The sequence below is a fragment of the Centroberyx affinis genome, unplaced genomic scaffold (genome assembly GCF_046629955.1).
Source record: "Centroberyx affinis isolate AG114_WGS23_722 - 3 ecotype Tasmania unplaced genomic scaffold, CSIRO-AGI_Caff_v1 ptg000174l_1, whole genome shotgun sequence".
NCBI lineage: Eukaryota > Metazoa > Chordata > Actinopteri > Beryciformes > Berycidae > Centroberyx > Centroberyx affinis.
In genome coordinates, this window is record NW_027278871.1 from 134216 (window position 1) to 155056 (window position 20841).

Genomic DNA, 20841 nt, shown 5'->3' on the forward strand with positions numbered 1-20841 from the left:
AAAAACACTCATCATGTTTTCTCTGTGTGAGCATTTTGTGGACCACCAAGTACGCAAGGCTTGCGCTCAAACCAACAAATTAGTATGATTTATTTTCTCTCTAAGTGGAGTTTATGTACACAGATATGATAGGGGCCGGGGTGCAGAGTGCTTAGCTGTACTATAAATTAAATTATACAATGATACAAGTATCTCTAGCCAGGGTTCAATAGTTTCTGAAGAAGTTTGTGGCTTGGCAGGAAACCACAGGTCAGCAGTAACAAGACCGTAGAGCCGTTACTCTCTGGAGAGAAGCCACTTTTTGAGTCACATCTCAGCAGAGTTCCAGCAGGACTACAAGGCTAAAGGGTATTAGGGTTTTTAAAAGGGAAATGCCATTGAAAATTAGCATTCATTGATGCTATATTTAATACCCCGGCCGGGAGCTTTTAGAGTATTTAGATCCCAATAAAGCGTCCTGGCAAGAAGTGACAGAGTTTGCAGAGTTTGCAGAATCTTCCAGCTGGTGAACCGAGCTGAACCCTCCAGACAATGAGAGTCTGTCTGTCTGGGGCTCTAACACAGCAGCAGGAGAAGCTGGACGAGTTTAAGGAAAACCCCACCCTCTCTACTAGAGTGTTGTTCTTGCTCTCTCTCTCTCTCTCTCTCTCTCTCTCTCTCTCTCCCTCTCTCTCCCTCTCTCTCTCTCTCTCTACTGGTATCTCTCTCACTCTCTCTTTACTAGCATCTCTCAGTTTTTCTTTTTCAGTTCAGTTTCAGTTCAATTCAAGGTGCTTTATTGGCATGAAATACAAAAGTACTGCCAAATCTCTCTCTCTCTCTCTCTCTCTCTCTCTTTCTCACTTTCTCTTTTTCAGTTCAGTTTCAGTTCAATTCATGGCGCTTTATTGGCATGAAATACAAAAGTAACTGCCAAAGCAAAGTCAGCAAATTCAAATTCAAATGGCAGTAATCAAACTCGGGCACAAGATGCAATTGATATGTCATCAAATTAGTAAATACAACAATCAATTATCAGTCAACCAATTTATTGAAATACATACCCTTTCTCTCCCCCCTCTCTCTCCTCTTTTCACTTTTGTGTTGCTTTGTTGGCAAGACATGTAAATACATACATGCCAAATCATAGTAAGCAGATAGCTAATAATAGATAAATACTAGAACGGAGAAAGAGAAACATCTGGTCATAACAATAGTTAAGTAAAGCATAAAAAATATTATGATTAAACAAATACAAAAGTGCATTATGTGCCTACAATGAATGACTATGTACAATATATAGTATGTATATTGTATATGAAGTATGTTTGCATAAATAGATAGCATGCATGCATAATTATACCTTTACACACTTGTACAGTACACATACTGTATATAACATTAAAGTACCTTAAGGTAAGTTTAAAAGACAAACCTCTTTCTCCCCTGCATCTCTCTCCCTCTCTTAACATGGTCTCGCTCTCCCTCTCTCCCTCTATTGACTAGTGTCTCTCTCCCTCTCCCTTTCTTCTATTTAATGGCGTATCTGTCGTTCCTTTCACTTGAATGTCCTGAAAAACCTCTTCTCACCTCTTTTCTTTCCTTTTTACTCACACGCTTTTGAGAGTTGATTGCAAGAGAGAGCAATTTCTCGACTCTCGCTTTTCACTCACAAGGTGGAGTGTGTGTGTGTGTGTGTGTGTGTGTGTGTGTGTGTGTGTGTGTGTGTGTTATATACAAGGCAAGGCAAGGCAAGGCAGTAAGTAATAAAAATACAGTAAAGGTAAAAGATTTACAATTAAAAAGTGCAAAAGTACAGACAAGAGATACAAAAGATAAAAGACTTAAAAAGTAAACCAGTGCAGTTCAAATCAAGTGAAATAGAAAGATAAAAGAACACAACAAACACTCCCACTTTTAGATGCACATTGTGAGTGAACCCATATGTTTTTCTTGAATTTTCTTATCCCCTGTCCTTCCTGATTCTACTCTTGATCTGATATTTACGTCAGATCTCACTGCCTAAGGCGAGACAACAGAGCGTGTGTGTGTACGTGTTTGTCTGTCTGTGTCTGTATGTGTGCAGTACATGTATTTGTGCACAAATGAGTGCCTGTGTTGTACGTGTTAGTATGTTTTCTTCTGATGTGTAGTAATAATACTCAGCTGCTGTCTCTGTCAGAATGTCCTCCACTGGGTCTGGAGTCTCTGAGGGTGAAAGACGTCCAGCTGAGGGCCTCGTCCTTCAAGCGGCGCGGCCTCGGCCCGCACCGCGGCCGCCTCAACATCCAGGTAACCTGCCAGGCTGCGGGCCGGATAAAGGAGAACGATATTCAGTGAGCTTGATAACACTGTAGAAATGTCATTATCTGTGTCTGTTTTCAAAAAGAGCTTAAGGCAGCAGTTGCAGCTACAATATGTTTAAGCTTGAATACCCTGAACAGCTGGGGACTTTTAAACTAGTTACTCTACTCTCAAATCCATTCAAATTGTACTGTTATTTCCACTTGCCATATGTCTCTATTTATTGTATCTTACCTATTTAATCAATGTTTAGACTGATGGAAAAAATGTCTTAGGACCATTTAGTAGTACTTTTTATGGTCTTAAATTAGTCTTGGGTTTCTTTTTTTGTAGGTTGTAAATGTTACTGTATAATACATGCACTTTTTCAAAGCTAGACGTGTTAGTAAACATATATTTTAAATACTATCTTCTTAGTGTCTGGGCCCCTATTCTCAAGCTTCAGATAGCTTATCAGGGTGTCCCATTTCACATATCTCCATTATGTCTCATATGATTGTACTTGTATTTTAACTGATTTGTGAACAAACTGAACTGAACTGAACTGAACAGCAGGGAGCTCATTCATAACAGATTCTGTCCAGTCTCACTTCACGTGTTTTGTTTTGTAAGCTAAAGCTAACCAGCTTAAAACAATTTTAAGTCTTATTGTTGAAGTACAAATATCAGCCATAATCCATGTGTCAGTGTTGGGAATTGTGAGCCATTTTATGCCAGACGAGCAATGCCTTTCCAATAAAGGGCTTTCAGGTGACATTATGCACCCTCTGGCGGCCATATTGGAGGTCTTCAGCTTCTTTGGCAATAGTGGCTGTGAATGGCTGATTGTGTTTCTAAACGTACAACTTCTCAACAGAACTGAATTTTCTGTGCTGTTGACTGGGAACTCATCATTTCATCACTGATAAATGTGATTGATTTTGTGTTTACTGTCAGCTTGTTAGCTAGCTAACCATGGTGAGCTAACCACCGCTGTCTTGTTAATACATCTGATGTGTGTGTGTGTGTGTGTGTGTGTGTGTGTGTGTGTGTGTGGTGTATTGCAGTCTGGGATAGAGGATGGTGACATCTATGACGGAGCCTGGTGCGCGCAGCACAGGGACAGGGACCAGTGGCTGGAGGTGGACGCTCTGCGGCCGACCCGCTTCACCGGCGTCATCCTGCAGGGCCGCAGCTCCATCTGGAGGTCAGCTCAGGTCAAAGGTCACATTCTAGAATGAAAGAGTGTTTCTCAAAACGGTGCTTTTAGGTCCACGGAAAATCAGGCTTCCCTCTGTCTCGTTCTCGCTTTCTTAACTTCAGGTTATTGTTTTTTTCCAAAATATCTATATAGTGTTTTAGAGTATAGCTCCTTATTTACTCTTTATTTTCTTCTGTTAGCTGCTACAAGGTTGCAGTTATAGTTTTGCTCAGTAATGCAGCTTTGCAAATTGCTAAAGAAACATGAACATTGTTCTCCTCAAGTTAGAAACAACACTGCTTTGAGATATTGCACGTGAAGAGCTCTATTCCAAAACACTACATATCCTTTTTGTAAATTATCACAGGAAGTTCATCGTGCAATATCTCTAAATTCTAGAGCTTCCATGTTTATAAAAGTGTCACAGTTTGGTTAGCCACGGCTTTAAGCTGTCTACTATTTCTTAAAACGTAGCATTTAAAAAAAAATAAAAAATTGTGCTATCAATCATACTGCAAGATTAGGTGCCACTTTTTTTGAATGGCAATCTCCTTTTGGAACCAAACTCCTCTTCAAGGCTTTTCTGTGTGTCACAGTTAATACTATGTATACTATATGATGTGTGTCACACTTAATACTGTACTATATAATCACATCTGTCTTGTTCACACACAGCTGGGACCTTGTGTATACCTACAAGGTGCAGTTCAGTAACGACACGCTGGTCTGGAAGCCTTGTATGAACGGGACTGAAGAGGCTGTGAGTTCTCTTAATACATTATTGTTCTTTTTAATATTAAACTTAAAGAATGGTTGTAAATTTTGTACCTTAATTTGACTGAGCCCATATGCCCATAAGAGTTTCTCATTCACTGTCCTCACCCAGATTTTCCCAGCTGGTCTGGGATTTGGTCACAAGTCTTCTTCTCTAACATCTAGGCTACTGCTGTCTTTAAAACATCAAGTGAAAATCTTGCAAACCATCTTCCAGTTATTTGGCAATACTTACCTGTCTGAATTGATCATCGTATTATGGGGAATGTCTTTTAGTAAATGTCAATCAAGTCTTTTTAATTTTAAAATTCTTTTAAATTTTAACAGTTTCTGTCTTACGTTTCTAAGTAAATGCTGCATGTTGCAACCCATGAGCCAGTTGCAAAGTTCGCAATATTTCAGTGTCATCTTGTGGAAGAAAATGAGGATGGGAACGTGAGAAAATGAGAAGTGGTTTAATACTAATGGTTACCAGGGACATGCAGCCATGTTGGAGGCGTGATGAAAGGAAAGATATTTTGGTATTCTACAAAATGATGTTCTTTTTCCTTCTAAACTCCCTACCACTGCACAGAAATCTGCCGTTTTCTTTGTTTTGGAATAGGTGATAACATTGCAGTCTTTCCTTGTGTTGTCTCTCCTCCAACATGGTGGAAATGTCCTCGAAACCCTTGGTAACAGCTCTCCAAACATTTGGGAAAAGACCGATATTCCATGAGTAAACCAAGGACACTCCTCTGCTGTTGGCTTATACAGTCTTGGAAGTGATGGTCTCTGGCAGCCTGGCTTTGGTTTGTTTATTCAGCGGTCTTTATGGTATTTGTGCCGCGACCACAGCTGACCTGGAAGCGCCAATCATGCAAACTAGACTATTCAGACTATTTTCAGACTATGTGGCGTCAGGCTGGCATCTCGCACCGTCTAGTTATCAATCTGTAATCAGCCACCAGCTGGTGTCACTAAAGATTTTCATTTCTCAGAGGCAAGTGTGTAAAAGAATAATACATATTTTGATTTGTTAATTCAGAGGTTTAGATTAGTTTCATTTTGTCAAGCTTGATAAAAACTGTGCATATGATGAAAAATATCAAACCAAAAGAGAAATAGAAAAAAAAATCAAGATGACAAGAATGCACAAATGACAATAAGGAGGAGAACGGTACTTAAACAAAAATGCAGAAATAACAAGAAAGGAAAATAAAATAATAGAGTGCTGTGATTATATATTTGCTCAAAGTTTTAAGAGAGAGAGATTGTGTGTTAGTGAGGGTCACAAGGTGTGTGTGTGTGTGTGTGTGTGTGTGTTTGTGTGTGTGTGTGTGTTCATAGAGAGTTCAAACTTGTAGGTTATGTATTCAGTGCATCAACATATTGCCTATTTTCAACTACAGCAGACATTTTAAATGAAATTAAATGTCTCAATATTGCCAATATGGCAGACAGTGCAATTAATAATAACAGAAATTAAAAATCATTATATACGATTATACACGAATAATTGTGCAGTGCTAAATTGGGGCTTCTGAGCCACAGGAATGTCTTCTTGGGGGTCTTGTACTTGGATATGTTTTTGGCCCCTTGACTAGCTAATAATTCAGTTTAATTCATGTTTAATTCATGTTTAGGTATTTGAAGGGAACCAGGATTCGGAGACGCCTGTCCTGGCCCTTTTCAACACGTCGACGGTGGCGCGTTACATCCGGATCAACCCCCAGTCCTGGTACGAGAACGGGACTGACGGGGCCATCTGTCTGAGAGCCGAGGTGCTGGGCTGCACACTGCCAGGTACAGAAGGTCAACCCATGTTAACAATGTTGATGTGAAAAGGAAGAGCTTTGATCCAGCAACCATTTTGGTCAGATTAAGGGTGCAATCACACCGACAGTTTCTCTGGTCCATGGCGGAAAATCTTTTAGCATTTTTCTGAGTTGGGGAATCGAGTCACAGTTTTAATTGCTGAGACTTGACTTGATGCATGAAGAGAAGACCTGAGACTTGACTTGGACTTTGACTTGTACCTTGATGAGTTGAAAAGGTTTCTAAAGTCTTGACTTGGTCTTGACTGTTTGTGTAAATTAGATTGAAAGTGATGAGATTTGTTCCAGCAGACGACTGAATTTAACTTCTGTTTTCTGAATTTGTATGGAATGATTGAATTTATTGAAGTTGAAACTGATTATAGAAATCAAACTCATGATGCTCTTACCAAGTTTTTATCCTATTAAAACCATATTGCATTGAAAAGTCCTAGATATTTAGTGTTCTTTAAGATATTAAATTGATACTGCATTCTTGATTTGTTCTGACTTGACTTGGTAATCTACATTTAGACTTGGGACTTGACTTGAGACTTGAGCCTCAAGACTTGAGACTGACTTGGGACTCGAGCAAAGTTGACTTGGTCACACCTCTGGCATTTTTATATTTGTTTCATCTAGATTTGCAAGGCAAGTGAACCAGGGCTTGTAAACAAAAGTCTCATGGACTTGCAAGTACCTCATTTATTGAAGTTAACATTTTGATAGTAGGGGGGAGTGAAAACAAATTTGATAACAGTCCCTGTAACCTTGGCAACATGAGGACATTGTGGTTAACAGTTGTCCTCTGTCTGTCTCTAGATCCTAACAACATCTACGCATGGCAGACAGAGCCGACAGAGTCCAGAGACAAACTGGACTTCAGACACCACAACTACAAGGAGATGAGAAAGGTAAGACATATATTAAACATTATGATGGTTAATATGTTTGTGATGATTTTCATGATACAAGGATAATGGTGTCAGTGATGATGAGCATGATATTTTGATGATGGTGTTAAATATGCTTTTCATGGGCTTGTGGTAAAACATTCTCCTCATTCATTTCTGCAGTCAGAATCAATATCATGTCATTGTACAGGAATTCATCTCAGTGACAGTGGTGTAGAGAAGGACATATTGACGATGTAGAGAGTTTTACACTACATGCTGACACATGGTAAAAGGTCTACAAGCCCTCATACAGTGCAAATAAACAATGCAAACACTTAATGTTCTCTAATTTACACAGGAAACTCAATATTCACAAATTAATGTAGAAGCATGTCTACAAGCAGACTTACATTTTTAGTTTCACAAACATTTCTTGGAGGCAAAGCTGCAGAAATAATCTGATTGGTTGAGTTAAACCTCAGTGGGTGGAGCCAAAGAACTACAGTTTTTCTGGCTAAGTAACATGAGACTGAAGCCCGGCGGAAAAAGGTACGAGGTAAGAGAGGAGGAAGCTAATATTATGAAAAAAATGCAATCTAACCATACTAGTTACAAGTTACATGTTATCTAGGTTAGCTAGTTAGCTAGCTGACCTTCCAAGTTCAAACTAGCCATAGTAGCCTGTAACTATCTAGGTAAGATAGTTAGCTAACCTGCTAACCTTCCAAGATCATGAAGAATGAATGTATGATCAAGTGATTTCCATTTCCATTTTCTTTATATATTTTGCCAGAGTTCCTTCTTTGCCATTCAGGTTTGCCAGTTAACTAAAAAAAGTGTGGTTCTTTGGCTCCACCCACTGAGATTTAACTCAACCAATCAGATTATTTCTGCCTCCAGAGCAGCTCTGCCTCCAAAGAATGTTTGTGTCCAACTAAAACTCCAATCTGCTGCGTACAACCATCCTCTGTTGGGTTTAGCAGTGAGTCTAGAAAGCAGAGGTCTTGTGGTCTGAGCTGCCACAGTGTGTGGTCTGGTCTGGGTCTGGTCTGTCTCACCAAACAACAAATATTATGTGAGGTTTCCCATCCTCACTGTGCTGCCACTACCAGCGGGCTGTTTGGAGAGACCTTAGTGGATTTGACCGTTAGAAAACAGCAGGGCTTCTCCAAGCCCACAGAAACAAACACAACCTCCACACACACACACACTCACACACACACACACACACACGCACACACACACACACACACACACACACACACGCACACACAGCTCAGACCTAGATATGATACCCAGTGGGTGATACGGGGTGATGAGTAGTTTAAACACACTTTTCTATTACATTTTTCTCTAAAATCTATCAGATTGTGTATACATTTCTTCAAAATAAATAACAATAAATAAATTCTAATAAATGTTATTCTAACATTGGGATGCCATGCCTCTTCATCTGCCCTCATTTCACCCCACAGTGATGGCAAAAAAAGGCTGTAATGGTCTAAATTGAAGAATTGCACTTAACAACATACTGTTTAATGGATGATAATGGCTCCACAGTTTGTTTTCCATTACATTTTAGGCATTTAGCTGATGCTCTTATCCAGAGTGACAAAGTGAGCAGATGGGTGGGTGTAACTACAACATCGTTAAAAAAGAAAAGATTCGGCAAACTCAAATATCACACAAACAAAATATCCTGCCTTTTTTCCCCCATGCTTTACAAATTACTCGTTCACTTTCTCCTCCCAAGATGTTCCCAGTCGGTCCCTCTGGTCACGAGTCCACTTCTCTAACCGCCTTCTTTGTTTTTTCCCAGCTGATGAAGTCGGTGAACGAGGCGTGTCCCGACATCACCCGCATCTACAGCATCGGCAAGAGCCACAACGGCCACAAGCTGTACGTCATGGAGATATCCGACAACCCCGGCAAACACGAACTGGGTGAGTCACTGTGAGATAAGACCTGTTTAGATGAGAAGAGATTGTTTCCACAATGCTATACATCTGTTTCGGAAGAAAGAAATATATATTTCTTGAGGTTCATCATTCATTATCTCTAAAATGTAGAGGATCCAGTCTAGTAAAGTTTCATAATATTTGTCAACCAGTGTCTCAAGCTGGCTACTATCCTTATAATTTGCAATTATTTTGTATACCTTTTTAAAATATTGTATATCTCATTTTTGTATGGAGCTCTTCATGTGCTCTTCTCCCTCCCCACTTTTCATAGTTCAAAAGCTAAAGGCCATGTCTAAAAGAGACTCCGTCCATTGAGGTTTAACTCGACCAATGAGATTATTTCTGCCTCAGAGAAATGTTATGAATGTTACAACTAAAACTCCAATCTCACACATGCTTCCTGTACTGCTGCCACACCGCTTCTCCTCCAATGAGAGGAATCGTTTGGACTAATGAAGGACAGATGCAGAGGGGATTTCTACAATGGCTGCCACTGTACACCAACCCTAACTAACTTACACAGACAGTCCTGCACTGTGCAGAGCGTGAACCCATACACACCGGGGTCGCTCTTCGTTTGCACTGAGCTGTAGAAATGTTTTCTTTGGCCTCCTGAGCTCTGCCCGCATGGCAGCAGATCGGAGAGGTTTCCCTGCCAAAACACACAATAGTGGAGGAGAGGCAGCGGCAGAGTATACTGTGAAAAATGATGTCTGTCAAAACAAGTCATTTTATCTTGTATTCGGTCTTAAAGGTCGCATATGGTGTAAAACAGGACTCCCCTTGCCTCTTTGATTATAAAGGAGTTGGATGGTCTATCTAAACATGGTGAAAGTATCAAAACACACGGTCGCCAACTAAATCCACACAATCCATATTAGAAAAGCGAGCCTCTAAACGAGCCGTTTGGACTTCTGTAACTTTGTGGCGTCACAAAGGTTCGCTCATTATCGTTTTTTGTAAGAAATAATAGACTAACAAAGTGTTTTTTTCAAAGTGGTTGAGCGGCTGTCATTGTTTATTACAGGAGAGTTTTCCCTACCTGTAGCTGCCGGGCCGTGGTGTCTCACGTTTCACTCTTGAAACGGTTAGCCAATCAGAACAGAGGGGTCGTTAATATTAATGAGCCTTAAAGACACAGTGACAGAAACAGCCTGTTCTTGGTAAGGCTCAGAGAGATGCTGGAAAATGAACGTGTAAAAATGGATTGAGAGTGTTTTTGGTACATGACACCACACACACAGCTTTGAATGGACCTCAAGACACAAAATAAAACACTGGAAAGTGGATAGAATATGGGACCTTTAAAGTCTTAAAAACAAGTGACAAAGTCTGTCCAAGGGGTGGGATAGTAGTTTCACTTGTTTCCAATGCAGTTTCATCTGTTTAAAGAATTTTCTTGAATCAAATTGATCTGCATTGGAAACAAGTCAAATTATCTTATCCCATTGTCAGATTATTTCATTCATTTTAAGAAAAGATAGGATTAACTTCATTGATCTTCCACAAGAAATAAGTTAAATAAGAGTTAAAAAAAAAAGATTTGAAGACTGAATACTAGATGAAATAACCTGTTAAAAGTTATTTAGGACATTTTTCCAGTATAGTGTATCACTGCTGTAAGGTAAAGACTACATATCTCCAAAAAACAAAACATACTTACTTTTATGTTGTTCAACCATGCCTTTTTGAAATGAAACAATGGTTTTCATAAACCCAAGTGTCATGTCTCTGCCCACAGAGGACCACAGGATCCTTCAATTCAAGTGAAAATATAAAAATCACAGGGTTGCAGGGTTTCCCCCTGTGGTACACAGTCTCATTACTACATGATCGTGTATTGAGGAAAATATAGTCACACATGGGCGTCTTTGAATGGCAGCACTGTAAATAACTGGCACCTTTTACAATGGAATAAATTGCTTTTTCCCCCCACTCTGCTCAGTCTGCTTGACCTAATTTCTTTGTTCACCTCAAAGTAGACTTTTTTCCAGAGACTAATGTTAGTCTTATGCAATCTAATATTCCACTGACTGAGTTTTCTGCCTTGTTGTGTCATCTGCCAACGGTTACAGTAGGAACACACTAACTGGGTTCAAAGTGGACAAATGTCCCCCTATACTTCCTATAGCTTATGTAACACTGTGAATGCCTTTCTATGGGCAGTACTGTGTATTTTGCCACTGTACATTGTTGCATGCTGTTTGTCTGCAACTTCTATGTATGTCTTGATGCTGCTGTCTTGGCTAGGCATCCCTAAAAAAGTATTTTAAGTCTCAGTATGGGTACATGGGTTGATAAAAGTTAGATAAATGAAATCTAAGAAACAGAAAAAAAAAGAAAAGAAAAAGAGAAATCCCAACTTTCACTGTTTGGGACAATAACAGTGACCTTATAATCTTTCAAATGGATGTGGAAGACAGGCATGACACAAACAAACCCAGTCAGTGAGTTCAGCATAAGCGAAGGCACCATTCGTCCCCTGTTTCCCTATTTAACTTGTCATTTCAATGAAAATGTTCCTCTGTCAGCATGAAATCCATCATTAGTCCACAAGTTTTCCTGTTTTATAAAAAAGTGACCCTGTAATTTTTGGTTTTTATAATTTAACAGGAGAGGATCGGGGTTTACTGGTAATTTTACGGTCTGAAGTCGTGTTTTAGAGCACATTTTCTATCCGTCACGCACCAAAAGAAACCAGAAACCTCTTATAATGTGTGTGTCACCCCAGGAGTCTTTGTCAGAACATGTGTTTTCTCTCAGTCAGGCACTACAGAGATCCCTTAAAATCTGTACATAACTACCAGATTTTGGCCAAACCTAGCATCAATCAAATTTGGAAGATAAGGGTGATTTTACATCATATTCTTTTGTCTGATGGAATCACCCTGTGGCTTTCTTGAATTTCCTGGTACTTGGTTTGGACTCTTGACTGAAATGATAATCATGTTTTTCTGACTCTTAGTCAAAACACATGGTTTCCATTAGACATGCATTGATGGCTACAAGAAACCCCTGAGGGATCAACACCATTTACAAGACTGACCAGAGCCCATATGTATCAAACAGTAACGCTTGCCATGACCTCCGCTGCTTACAACAAACATCAGGCAACATCTAAAAAACAGTATCGTAACACATACTGAAAGACCCCAGAGCATATTTTACTTAAAAGTGCTGTTTGCCATGGGGACTTTTATTTTGAAAATTTTGCTTGATAAATTGTTCAACACTGGCATCAACCAGAGCTTCAAGAGCTTCTGTGTCCAGTTCCAATTACTTAAATGAATCCGTTACCCTGGATAAACATTTATTTCCTCCTCTATCAGTCATAAAAAAAAAATTTAATAAAAAAATCTGAAATATTTCCAAATGCACCACCAGGTGTGACGTCCTGAAATTTATACATATGAAAAACATTCCTATAGCGTTGCTCTCTGAATATAAAAGCCCCTTGAGTGTTGAAACAGACTTCTCTTGTGCTTCCCTCAGTCTCCAAGCCATTTGCAAACTTCAAGCTTCCAGCTAATCTCCAGGCTAAATAAATATGAATTAATTAATTACTGGGACTGCACAGACCCTTTGAGTTAAACAACTGCATAATATGTAGTTGGACCTTTGGTTTGGATATGTGTGTGTGAATGTGTGTTTGTGTGCATGTGTGCTGCTGGAGACTCTGCAAAGCCCGAATCAGTCTGCTGTCAGTTCTGCAGCATGAGAAACTCCACAGCATTTAGCAGTGGAACTGAGCTGGAACTCCTCCTTTTAAACAGTCCTAGGAAGGATGTGTTAGATTTCTGAACTACCTGCCAATGCAATGTATGTGGAAGAGCCAGGCGGCCTAAAAGACCGGGGTCAGTGGAAGACTGAGATCTGTGCAGCTTTGTTTTGAAACCACAGATACTGTATTTAAAGTTTTGTGGATGCCTTCTTCATCTTTTCTGTACAATGCAACGAACAGCTTTCTTACATTTTGATAATACAAAAATTAGGAAATTAGGCTTGCAGTCTCTTGCTCTGTCTTTGTCTTTAAGAACATATATTTAAGATAGACAGATAGATAGATATATTCTCACTTTCTTTCTGTATTATATTATGTATGATATTGGAAATCAGCAGCAGCATAATAAGATACAGCATAATAAAGACAGATAATACTAAAGAACTGACCTGTGTTTAAAGATTTTATTTGATTTGATTTGGATCTCTTTTAGCCCATCGGCTAATCTTCCAAGAGTCCACATTAAAAACATTTAAGCATGCAATAATTCCTAATAATACAACACATAATTGTTGACACACACATATCATATACATACATGCATACATACACACATATAACCTACATACATTGGCACATATCCTGTATGGACCTACATATATACACATATTCATCTGCATGTGTTCACATATAATACCAATACTCTACAAACCTACTGACAATGCAATACAATAGTGTGATGATAACTACATTTGAATCTTGAAATCTTGCAATCAACAATCCAACTGCCGTACTGTTCTTGAGTGAGTTATTGTAATGAATTCCATAATTTAATTTAATTTAAAGATGAGAACCATCACTCTAACCCCACCTCTGTGCCCGTGTTTGGCGCCCCCTGCAGGCGAACCGGAGTTCCGCTACGTGGCCGGGATGCACGGGAACGAGGTGCTGGGCCGGGAGCTTCTGCTCAACCTGATGGAGTACATGTGCCAGGAGTACAAACGGGGCGACCAGCGCATCGTCCGCCTGGTCAAGGAGACTCGCATCCACCTGCTGCCCTCCATGAACCCCGATGGATACGAGATGGCCTTTAAAAAGGTGCCTGTAATTAAATTTACTGCATGACTTTCATTCACATTCAGAGACTACAAACGAGCAATACTCTGAATCTACTGATCAATTACAGTATTTCTCTTTGTCTCTGCTGTTAACTCACAACCCAAACTGTGTATAGAAGGCTTTCAGGTGATGGAGCACACTCTCTGGCAGCCATGTTGGAGGTCCTCAGCTCATGGCAACAATAGCTGTGAACGGCTAATTGCGTTTTTAAATGTACAACTCTACTGAACTGGCACGATTAATTTCGGTGCTGTTTTTGACTGGGAGCTGATTATTTTGTCACTGATACACTCTATGAACCAGTAGTCCCTTAAAATACCCTTACATTTACAATTCATCACCCCTTAATTCATGCAAAATCCCCTTAAAAGGGAGTTATTAATGGAGGAGACACCACCAAAACCACCTTAAACACCCCTTAATGTTTGACTGCTTACTTTCTAATTTAATGTAAAATTCAGGGAGACAGGAACTCTCCATTAATAAACCTGCAAACCATTCACAAAAGGCATAAAAAAAATCCCTGGTGTCTCCATGAATAAATCCCTTAAAAACCCATGATACTAACCTTACTAAACTGATACTACGTGATACTAAACTAAGCTATGTTCTATTTAATGGATAATTCATGTTTATGTAATGAGAAATTAAGCACATTTCAGGGATAAAATTAAGGGGTTTGGTTTCGTAGAGACAACTAATTGATTTTGTGTTGAGATTTTGTGTTTGTCAGCTAGTTAGCTAGCTAACCATAGCATCTGCTCAACTAACCATCACTGTCTTGTTGTAAACACATTTGCACACTAGCTAACGTATCTAGTAAAAGCTACTATTAGTGTTAATAGTGGCTCACAATCACACATCAGTTTCTTTGCTAAATTAGCCTGCTGGCTAGTTAGCTAGCTAACAGTTTGTTCAGGTTAATTGAGCTGACTCTCAAGCTACAACTCAGAGTGTTTCGGAGTAGAGACTACGGCTAAAGACAAGACAGTTGTGTCAGAACTTAACCTAAACCCTCACCATAACCATAGTCTTTTTCAGATCTTTTTCCAGCCCTGTTGTATATTTAGCCATTATTTGTGCGCAGCCAATTCTCCAGTGGACCTCCATGTTGGTGCCAGACGTGGTTGGCAGCTGATTTTTAATGATGATTTTTTTATGCAATTGCAAAGCCTCTATTTCTCTTTATTTAATCTGCAGGGCTCAGAGCTGGCAGGTTGGGCCCTGGGACGCTACAGCTATGAGTGGATCGACATGAACCACAACTTCGCGGACCTCAACTCAGTCATGTGGAACGCCATAGAGCTGGAGACGGACAAGTCCAAACTCATCAACCACTACTTCCCCATCCCCGAGAAGTACACCTCCGAGGAGGCCTTTGTAAGTTTGCAATACATCTCGTACACACTTTGGAAAGAAGCGTGTAATTTTAAAATCACACACAATCCATGTCTTCCTCCTCTGCTATTCGTAATAGGCTATGCTCTTATCTTAAAAATAAGGAAAACACCCCTTTCCTCTCTCCTTAGCTCTTCTTTCTCTTGTTTCTTTTCCCAGCGCCCTTTCTTATTTGATCGATCTAGGGTCACAGGAATATTTTGAGGGAACTATGGCTTTGACACTTGATCTCCTTACTATTGGTTGCTGGTCAGATTTAATGGGAAATCTGCAGGATTGCTTTACCAGATTTGCAAAACAAGAAGAGAGATTTATGGGATATATGGTCCTAGTTTTGAAAAACACTAGCACTAGCATTACCACTGGTGTGAGATAGAGGCTACAAAAATACAAAAAAGTGTAAATATAACAAAGGGGCTGCATCCCTGACTTGATCTCCAACCCCGACACCAGGTGGCGTCAGAGACCCGCGCCGTGATCAACTGGATGCAGAACATCCCGTTTGTCCTCAGCGCCAACCTCCACGGCGGCGAGCTGGTGGTCACCTACCCTTTCGACATGACGCGGGACTGGGCGCCCCGCGAGCACACGCCCACTGCCGACGAGAGCTTCTTCCGCTGGTTGGCCACAGCGTACGCCAGCACCAATCAGGTTCATCCTCCTGTTGTCATTTCCCATTTCCATCCTTTCAGTGGGTCCACCCTAACTTGTTGAATGTGGAATTTATTGATGATGAAGATTGAGATTTTGTTTTCAGATGTTATGAATCTACAGGCAGTAGAATAAAAAAAAACAATGCCAATTTTGGATTACTAAAAGGTTTACCTTCATACTTTGGATAATGCTAGATATTGGTAAGGTGACCAATGGACCAAATTCCCAAAAAGTAGGTCCTTACCCTAACCCTAACCCTTTTTACAAACTCAGTGTTCTATATCTTAGATGTACTGAATGATGAACTTCAGGTGATGATTTCTTGATCTTAAAATGCATAAATAGCACTTTGGAAATTGAACTCCTCATATGCGCAACTGTGCTGATGAACTGATCAGTCTCAACATAACTTTTTGACACACCTTCAACCAGTATCTTTAGTAAAACTCAGTGAGTTAATGAAACGTAGGATGGAGAGATGCTCCTGTCACCACTCTACATTGGTATCATGTTCTTATCATGGTCTTATACATTTACAACCAGGTGATGTCCAACCCAGACCGGCGACCCTGCCACAACAAGGACTTCCTCAGATATAATAACATCATCAATGGAGCCGACTGGCACAACGTACCAGGAAGTAAGAGCGTGTGTGTGTGTGGCAGTGTTACTACCATGCTCCATCTGTACAGAACAAAAACTGAACTCATGAATTTTTGTATATTTTCTCTCCTTCCAGGCATGAATGATTTCAGCTACCTGCACACCAACTGTTTCGAGGTGACGGTGGAGCTGTCCTGTGATAAATTTCCTCACGCCAGCGAGCTTCCCATCGAGTGGGAGAACAACAGAGAGTCTCTACTGATTTACATGGAGCAGGTCTGTCTACCTGGACAGCTTCTGTTGGACTCTACAACCTGTTTATTAATTTGATTATTGAATTCTTCTTCATCATCATTCTTCTTTTTCTTCTTCTTCTTCTTCCTCTCCCTCTCTTTCATCTTCTTCGCTGGACAGTTCCTCTTGTTTTTTCACCTTTTACAACTACTAGACTACTGCTACTACTACTACAATTAATCATTTCTTTAACTTCCTCATTCTTTCTCTCCTCCTCTGTCTACTCTGTCCCTCTTCTTCTGTTTCTTGTATTTTAAAATGCTTTCAATCAAGCCATCATTATACAGCGAATACAGCAGAACTCTTGAAACTGCGATGCCTCATCTCCAAGCAAAACATCTGATTCTTGTGTCAAAAAGTCAATAGTAAGATTATTAATATAATATTGCTTATTTGTTGCTTATTTAGCAGTACATTGCTGCTTTTAATCTGTGGTACCGAGACAAGAGTATCGTCTCATCCTTTTGCTTTTGTTTTTTAGGTCCACCGTGGAATTAAGGGTGTGATTCGTGACAAAGACACAGAGGCGGGTATAGCAGACGCCATCATTAAAGTCGACGACATCGATCATCATATTAGATCAGGTACATTTTGTTCTTACGTTATTCATGTATAATAAACAAGGCTAATATGCTCTGCAAATCAAATCTGGCGAATCTAATTTATTAAAAACCAGTTGTGTGAAACCAAAATCACTGGTGCATTTCTGGTAGTTCTCCATGAATACATATATGGTTTTGCTCACCCACATCCCAGGCTGATTAATTAAGAAAAAAATTAAGGAAACTTGCTGTACATAACAATGCCTAAAACTACAGTCAAACTTACATATTTTAGTCCTAAACAGATTCAGAAATTGACCATTTTTGAATTAAATCAAATCGGATTAAATGTATTAAAGTGGTAATAAAGTTAATAAAGTGCTTCCTAAATTCTAATTCTAAATTTCAAAACAACCATCGGCTGACTGCAGCTTGGCTTTTCTAGTATTAAAGTAAGTTTGTCACAAAGGGCTTTACAAGGCAGCAGTAAAATACAATAGAATATGTTTTAGCAAAACAGTTACAACCCAACAAAAGAATAGAAAAAGAATGGAATTAAATAGAAGACACCGGGAAAAACTGACAGTCTACTATCCATCCAGCCAAAATCTCCCATCATTTAGCTCAGTGGTTCTCAACGTGGGGTCCGGGGACCACCAGGGGTCCTTGAGGGGGTTCCAGGGGGTCCCCAGCAAATTGTTGAATTGTTAAACTTCAGCATTATTTCATTTACAAGACGTTAACACAATTAGAGAATGTAGAAGACTGTTTTGATCATAGTTTCTCTGTTATCTCTCTACCTACAACACAGATAGTCATGGAATTCTGGACAAAATCATATCTAACAATAAAAATATGCTCAGATTTGGGAGACAAAATCTCATCAAATGGGGGTCTGTGGCCCTAATGTGGACTAAATTAGCGGTCCTTGATATGGAAAAGGTTGAGAAGATTTAGCTAATATGCTGGGTGTTACTTTCAATCCCTGCTCTTGACTTCCATCTCTCCTCTTGCAGTGGCCGATGGCGACTACTGGCGGCTGCTGAACCCCGGTGAGTACCAGGTGACGGCCAGCGCGGAGGGCTACTACCCCTCCACCCGGACCTGCCAGGTCATGTACGACCACTACCCCACGCTCTGCGACTTCCGCCTCACCAAGACGCCCAAGCGGAGGCTGAAGGAGATTCTGGCCAAGGGGGGAAAAATCCCCAAGGACCTGCAGCTCAGGCTTCGCCAGCTACGCCTGCGCAAGCTTCGGGTCACCACCAAGGCCATCAACCAGAGGCGCGCCGCCGCTGCCAGGAGGGCGAGGAGGGGGTGAGGATGAGGATGAGGATGATGGAGGATGATCTGAGGACAAAGCAGGGCCGGGTTCAGTTCTCCTTCAATTAGGAGACACCTCGTCTTCACTGGAGTCATGTGTCATATGTATTTTAACCTTTATCCAGGGAAATTCAACTGACACTTTCAACACTTTAGATTCATTCACTTCCACTCATTCACACCTGGTGAGATGCCACAACCTCCGTCTTCCGCTGTTGGCCACTGAGCAGTTGGGGGTTCAGTTCCTTGCTCAAGGGCACATTGATTAGTAGTAGTTGTGAAGGGAGGGGAAAGCCTTACTCTTTCTCTTTCGCCATCCAGATTTTTCCAGCTGTTACGGAGATTGAAACCAGCGACGTTCCGGCCACAAGCCTGCTTCTCTAATTCTCTCTGATGGTAATCGTTTCCCACATTTTGTTGATTGTGAAAAGCAGAGGTAACAGAGAAAACATGAGGATGTTTTCAGCTGTGACCGGCGTCTCCATTTTTTATACTTTACAAGTTTTCCTCTGCTTGTTTGTTCTAAAGAGAGTTTTTGACCGTGGTTATACCTGTCTTTTCAAAGCGATTTTTGTGATCAGATGCGCTAAATTGGAACCCAGTCATGTCCACATACGTGGCTCACTTAAATGTTTAATTTGAGTTGGGATCTGTGGTTGGATTTAATGTTCCCACGCAATACCTACAGGAAAAATGTCATTTGGTGCATTTGAGCCCTCTGGAGATTACGGGAGGCGTGCTTGATGGGTGTCTGGATTGTGCCCACAATGCTCTCCACACCCTGTGAAATCTGAACACAATGCGAACCAGACCACCTCAGAATGTGGTCTGGCTCATCTGATCACATTCCGAGCTAGAAGATCTGATCCTGGAGCATACAGACCTTAATGCGTCAAAGCAGGATCGGATGCTAAAAGTCACATTGAAGTGTAACCAGCAGCCACGGTCTTTGTTCCAAAACAGAGCATGGACTGGAATGTGAGGTTTGATTGAAATCTCAGCACCTGGCAAAGTCATTGGTATTGATCAACAACCTGATTAACCCTGCTGATTTATTTTGGTAATTCTGTGCTATAGCTCAGGAAAAAACATACTTATATCTCCTTAAAGGGAACTGAACCTTGCCCTTCAATTTAACCTCCGGAGAAGCTCCTGCGAACAGAGACCAAAGAAGAGGATGAGAAGTCAACAGAATGGTTCATTAAAAAGAACAATTCCACCGCTGGGTAGAAATACCACTACTTTATCCAGGCAAAAGTCCATGGACCAAAAAACTGATGAGCTGTTTTCATCAAGACTACAGCTCTGCTGTGATGACAGTCTGGTACTGATAGGAGTTCAGTCAGTTTCCCCTCAATTTCCAGCACAAGCGAGAATAGAGCCAATGTTAAGAATGAACACTTTCATAGTTCGATATCTAAATGAGAACAAAACAGCGACGGATGTTGAACCAAAACCAAAATTACATCCAACCATGACTGCTATGAAAACAGCAAATCAGAGAGGAAACACTGAGTTCAGAACTTGAGAATACAGTCTTTAAGAGAGGTTATATTGCTTCTAATGTCTTTCTACAGCTCCCCATCAAAATGCTGGCATTTGGATAAAATGTCCTTGCAAGTCAAGAGACCGTTATAAATGAACTCCAAATAAAGCTATGCTTATTAAAAAAAAAAAAGGTCAAACTAGTGTTGTTTGTGTCTCTCTGCAAACATAGGCCTACAAAATTAAAGAATACTGTGTTGTACCATAGATCTGTATGTCTAAAATAGAAAAGCATTTGTTTAGTTGTAATCGATTTTATTGTCCTTATCCTACAGAGAAACAAAGAGGTTATAATGTCTACATTGTCCACATACACTGAAGTGATTATATATAGTATATGCATGCCTGCCACGATGTATCTGGGTTAGGGTTAGGGTTAGGGCTTGTATTTTGACAGCCTAGATAATGGCATGAAAAATGACAATCATGAAAATTTCAAAATATTGTTTCAGGAGTAATTTTTCCTGACAAAATCATACACTGCAACTTTAATTAACAAATATAATTTCACAACATTTTGATAGTGTATGTTTGACTGACTAAGCAAAACTGCTAAACTGCTTTCCCAGATAACACTGACCCGTCGGCATGCAATTGTGAGCTCAATCTAGTTATAACTAAATGTTCAGCAGCAAATATATTTTTTTATCACACAGTTACAAATACACACTACTAGGCTACTAAAGTTACTAGTAGTAGGCTACTGCTACTACTACTGCTGCTACTACTACTGCTGCTACTACTACTATTGC

At 40.2% G+C, this 20841-nt stretch overlaps 1 protein-coding gene across 1 annotated transcript in view; it reads left to right on the top strand.

Annotated features, from left to right (window-relative positions):
- LOC139657352 (probable carboxypeptidase X1) overlaps positions 1-18542 on the top strand; it is a 24051-nt gene extending 5509 nt beyond the window's left edge. The window contains exons 4-16 of the mRNA XM_071535155.1: positions 2162-2271; positions 3330-3469; positions 4139-4223; positions 5863-6022; positions 6856-6947; positions 8749-8872; positions 13513-13709; positions 14931-15110; positions 15582-15779; positions 16326-16422; positions 16522-16661; positions 17161-17263; positions 18238-18542. Coding sequence (XP_071391256.1) covers positions 2162-2271; positions 3330-3469; positions 4139-4223; positions 5863-6022; positions 6856-6947; positions 8749-8872; positions 13513-13709; positions 14931-15110; positions 15582-15779; positions 16326-16422; positions 16522-16661; positions 17161-17263; positions 18238-18542 — 1931 coding nt within the window. The remainder of the gene's footprint in view (positions 1-2161; positions 2272-3329; positions 3470-4138; positions 4224-5862; positions 6023-6855; positions 6948-8748; positions 8873-13512; positions 13710-14930; positions 15111-15581; positions 15780-16325; positions 16423-16521; positions 16662-17160; positions 17264-18237) is intronic.
- Positions 18543-20841: the final 2299 nt, after the last annotated feature.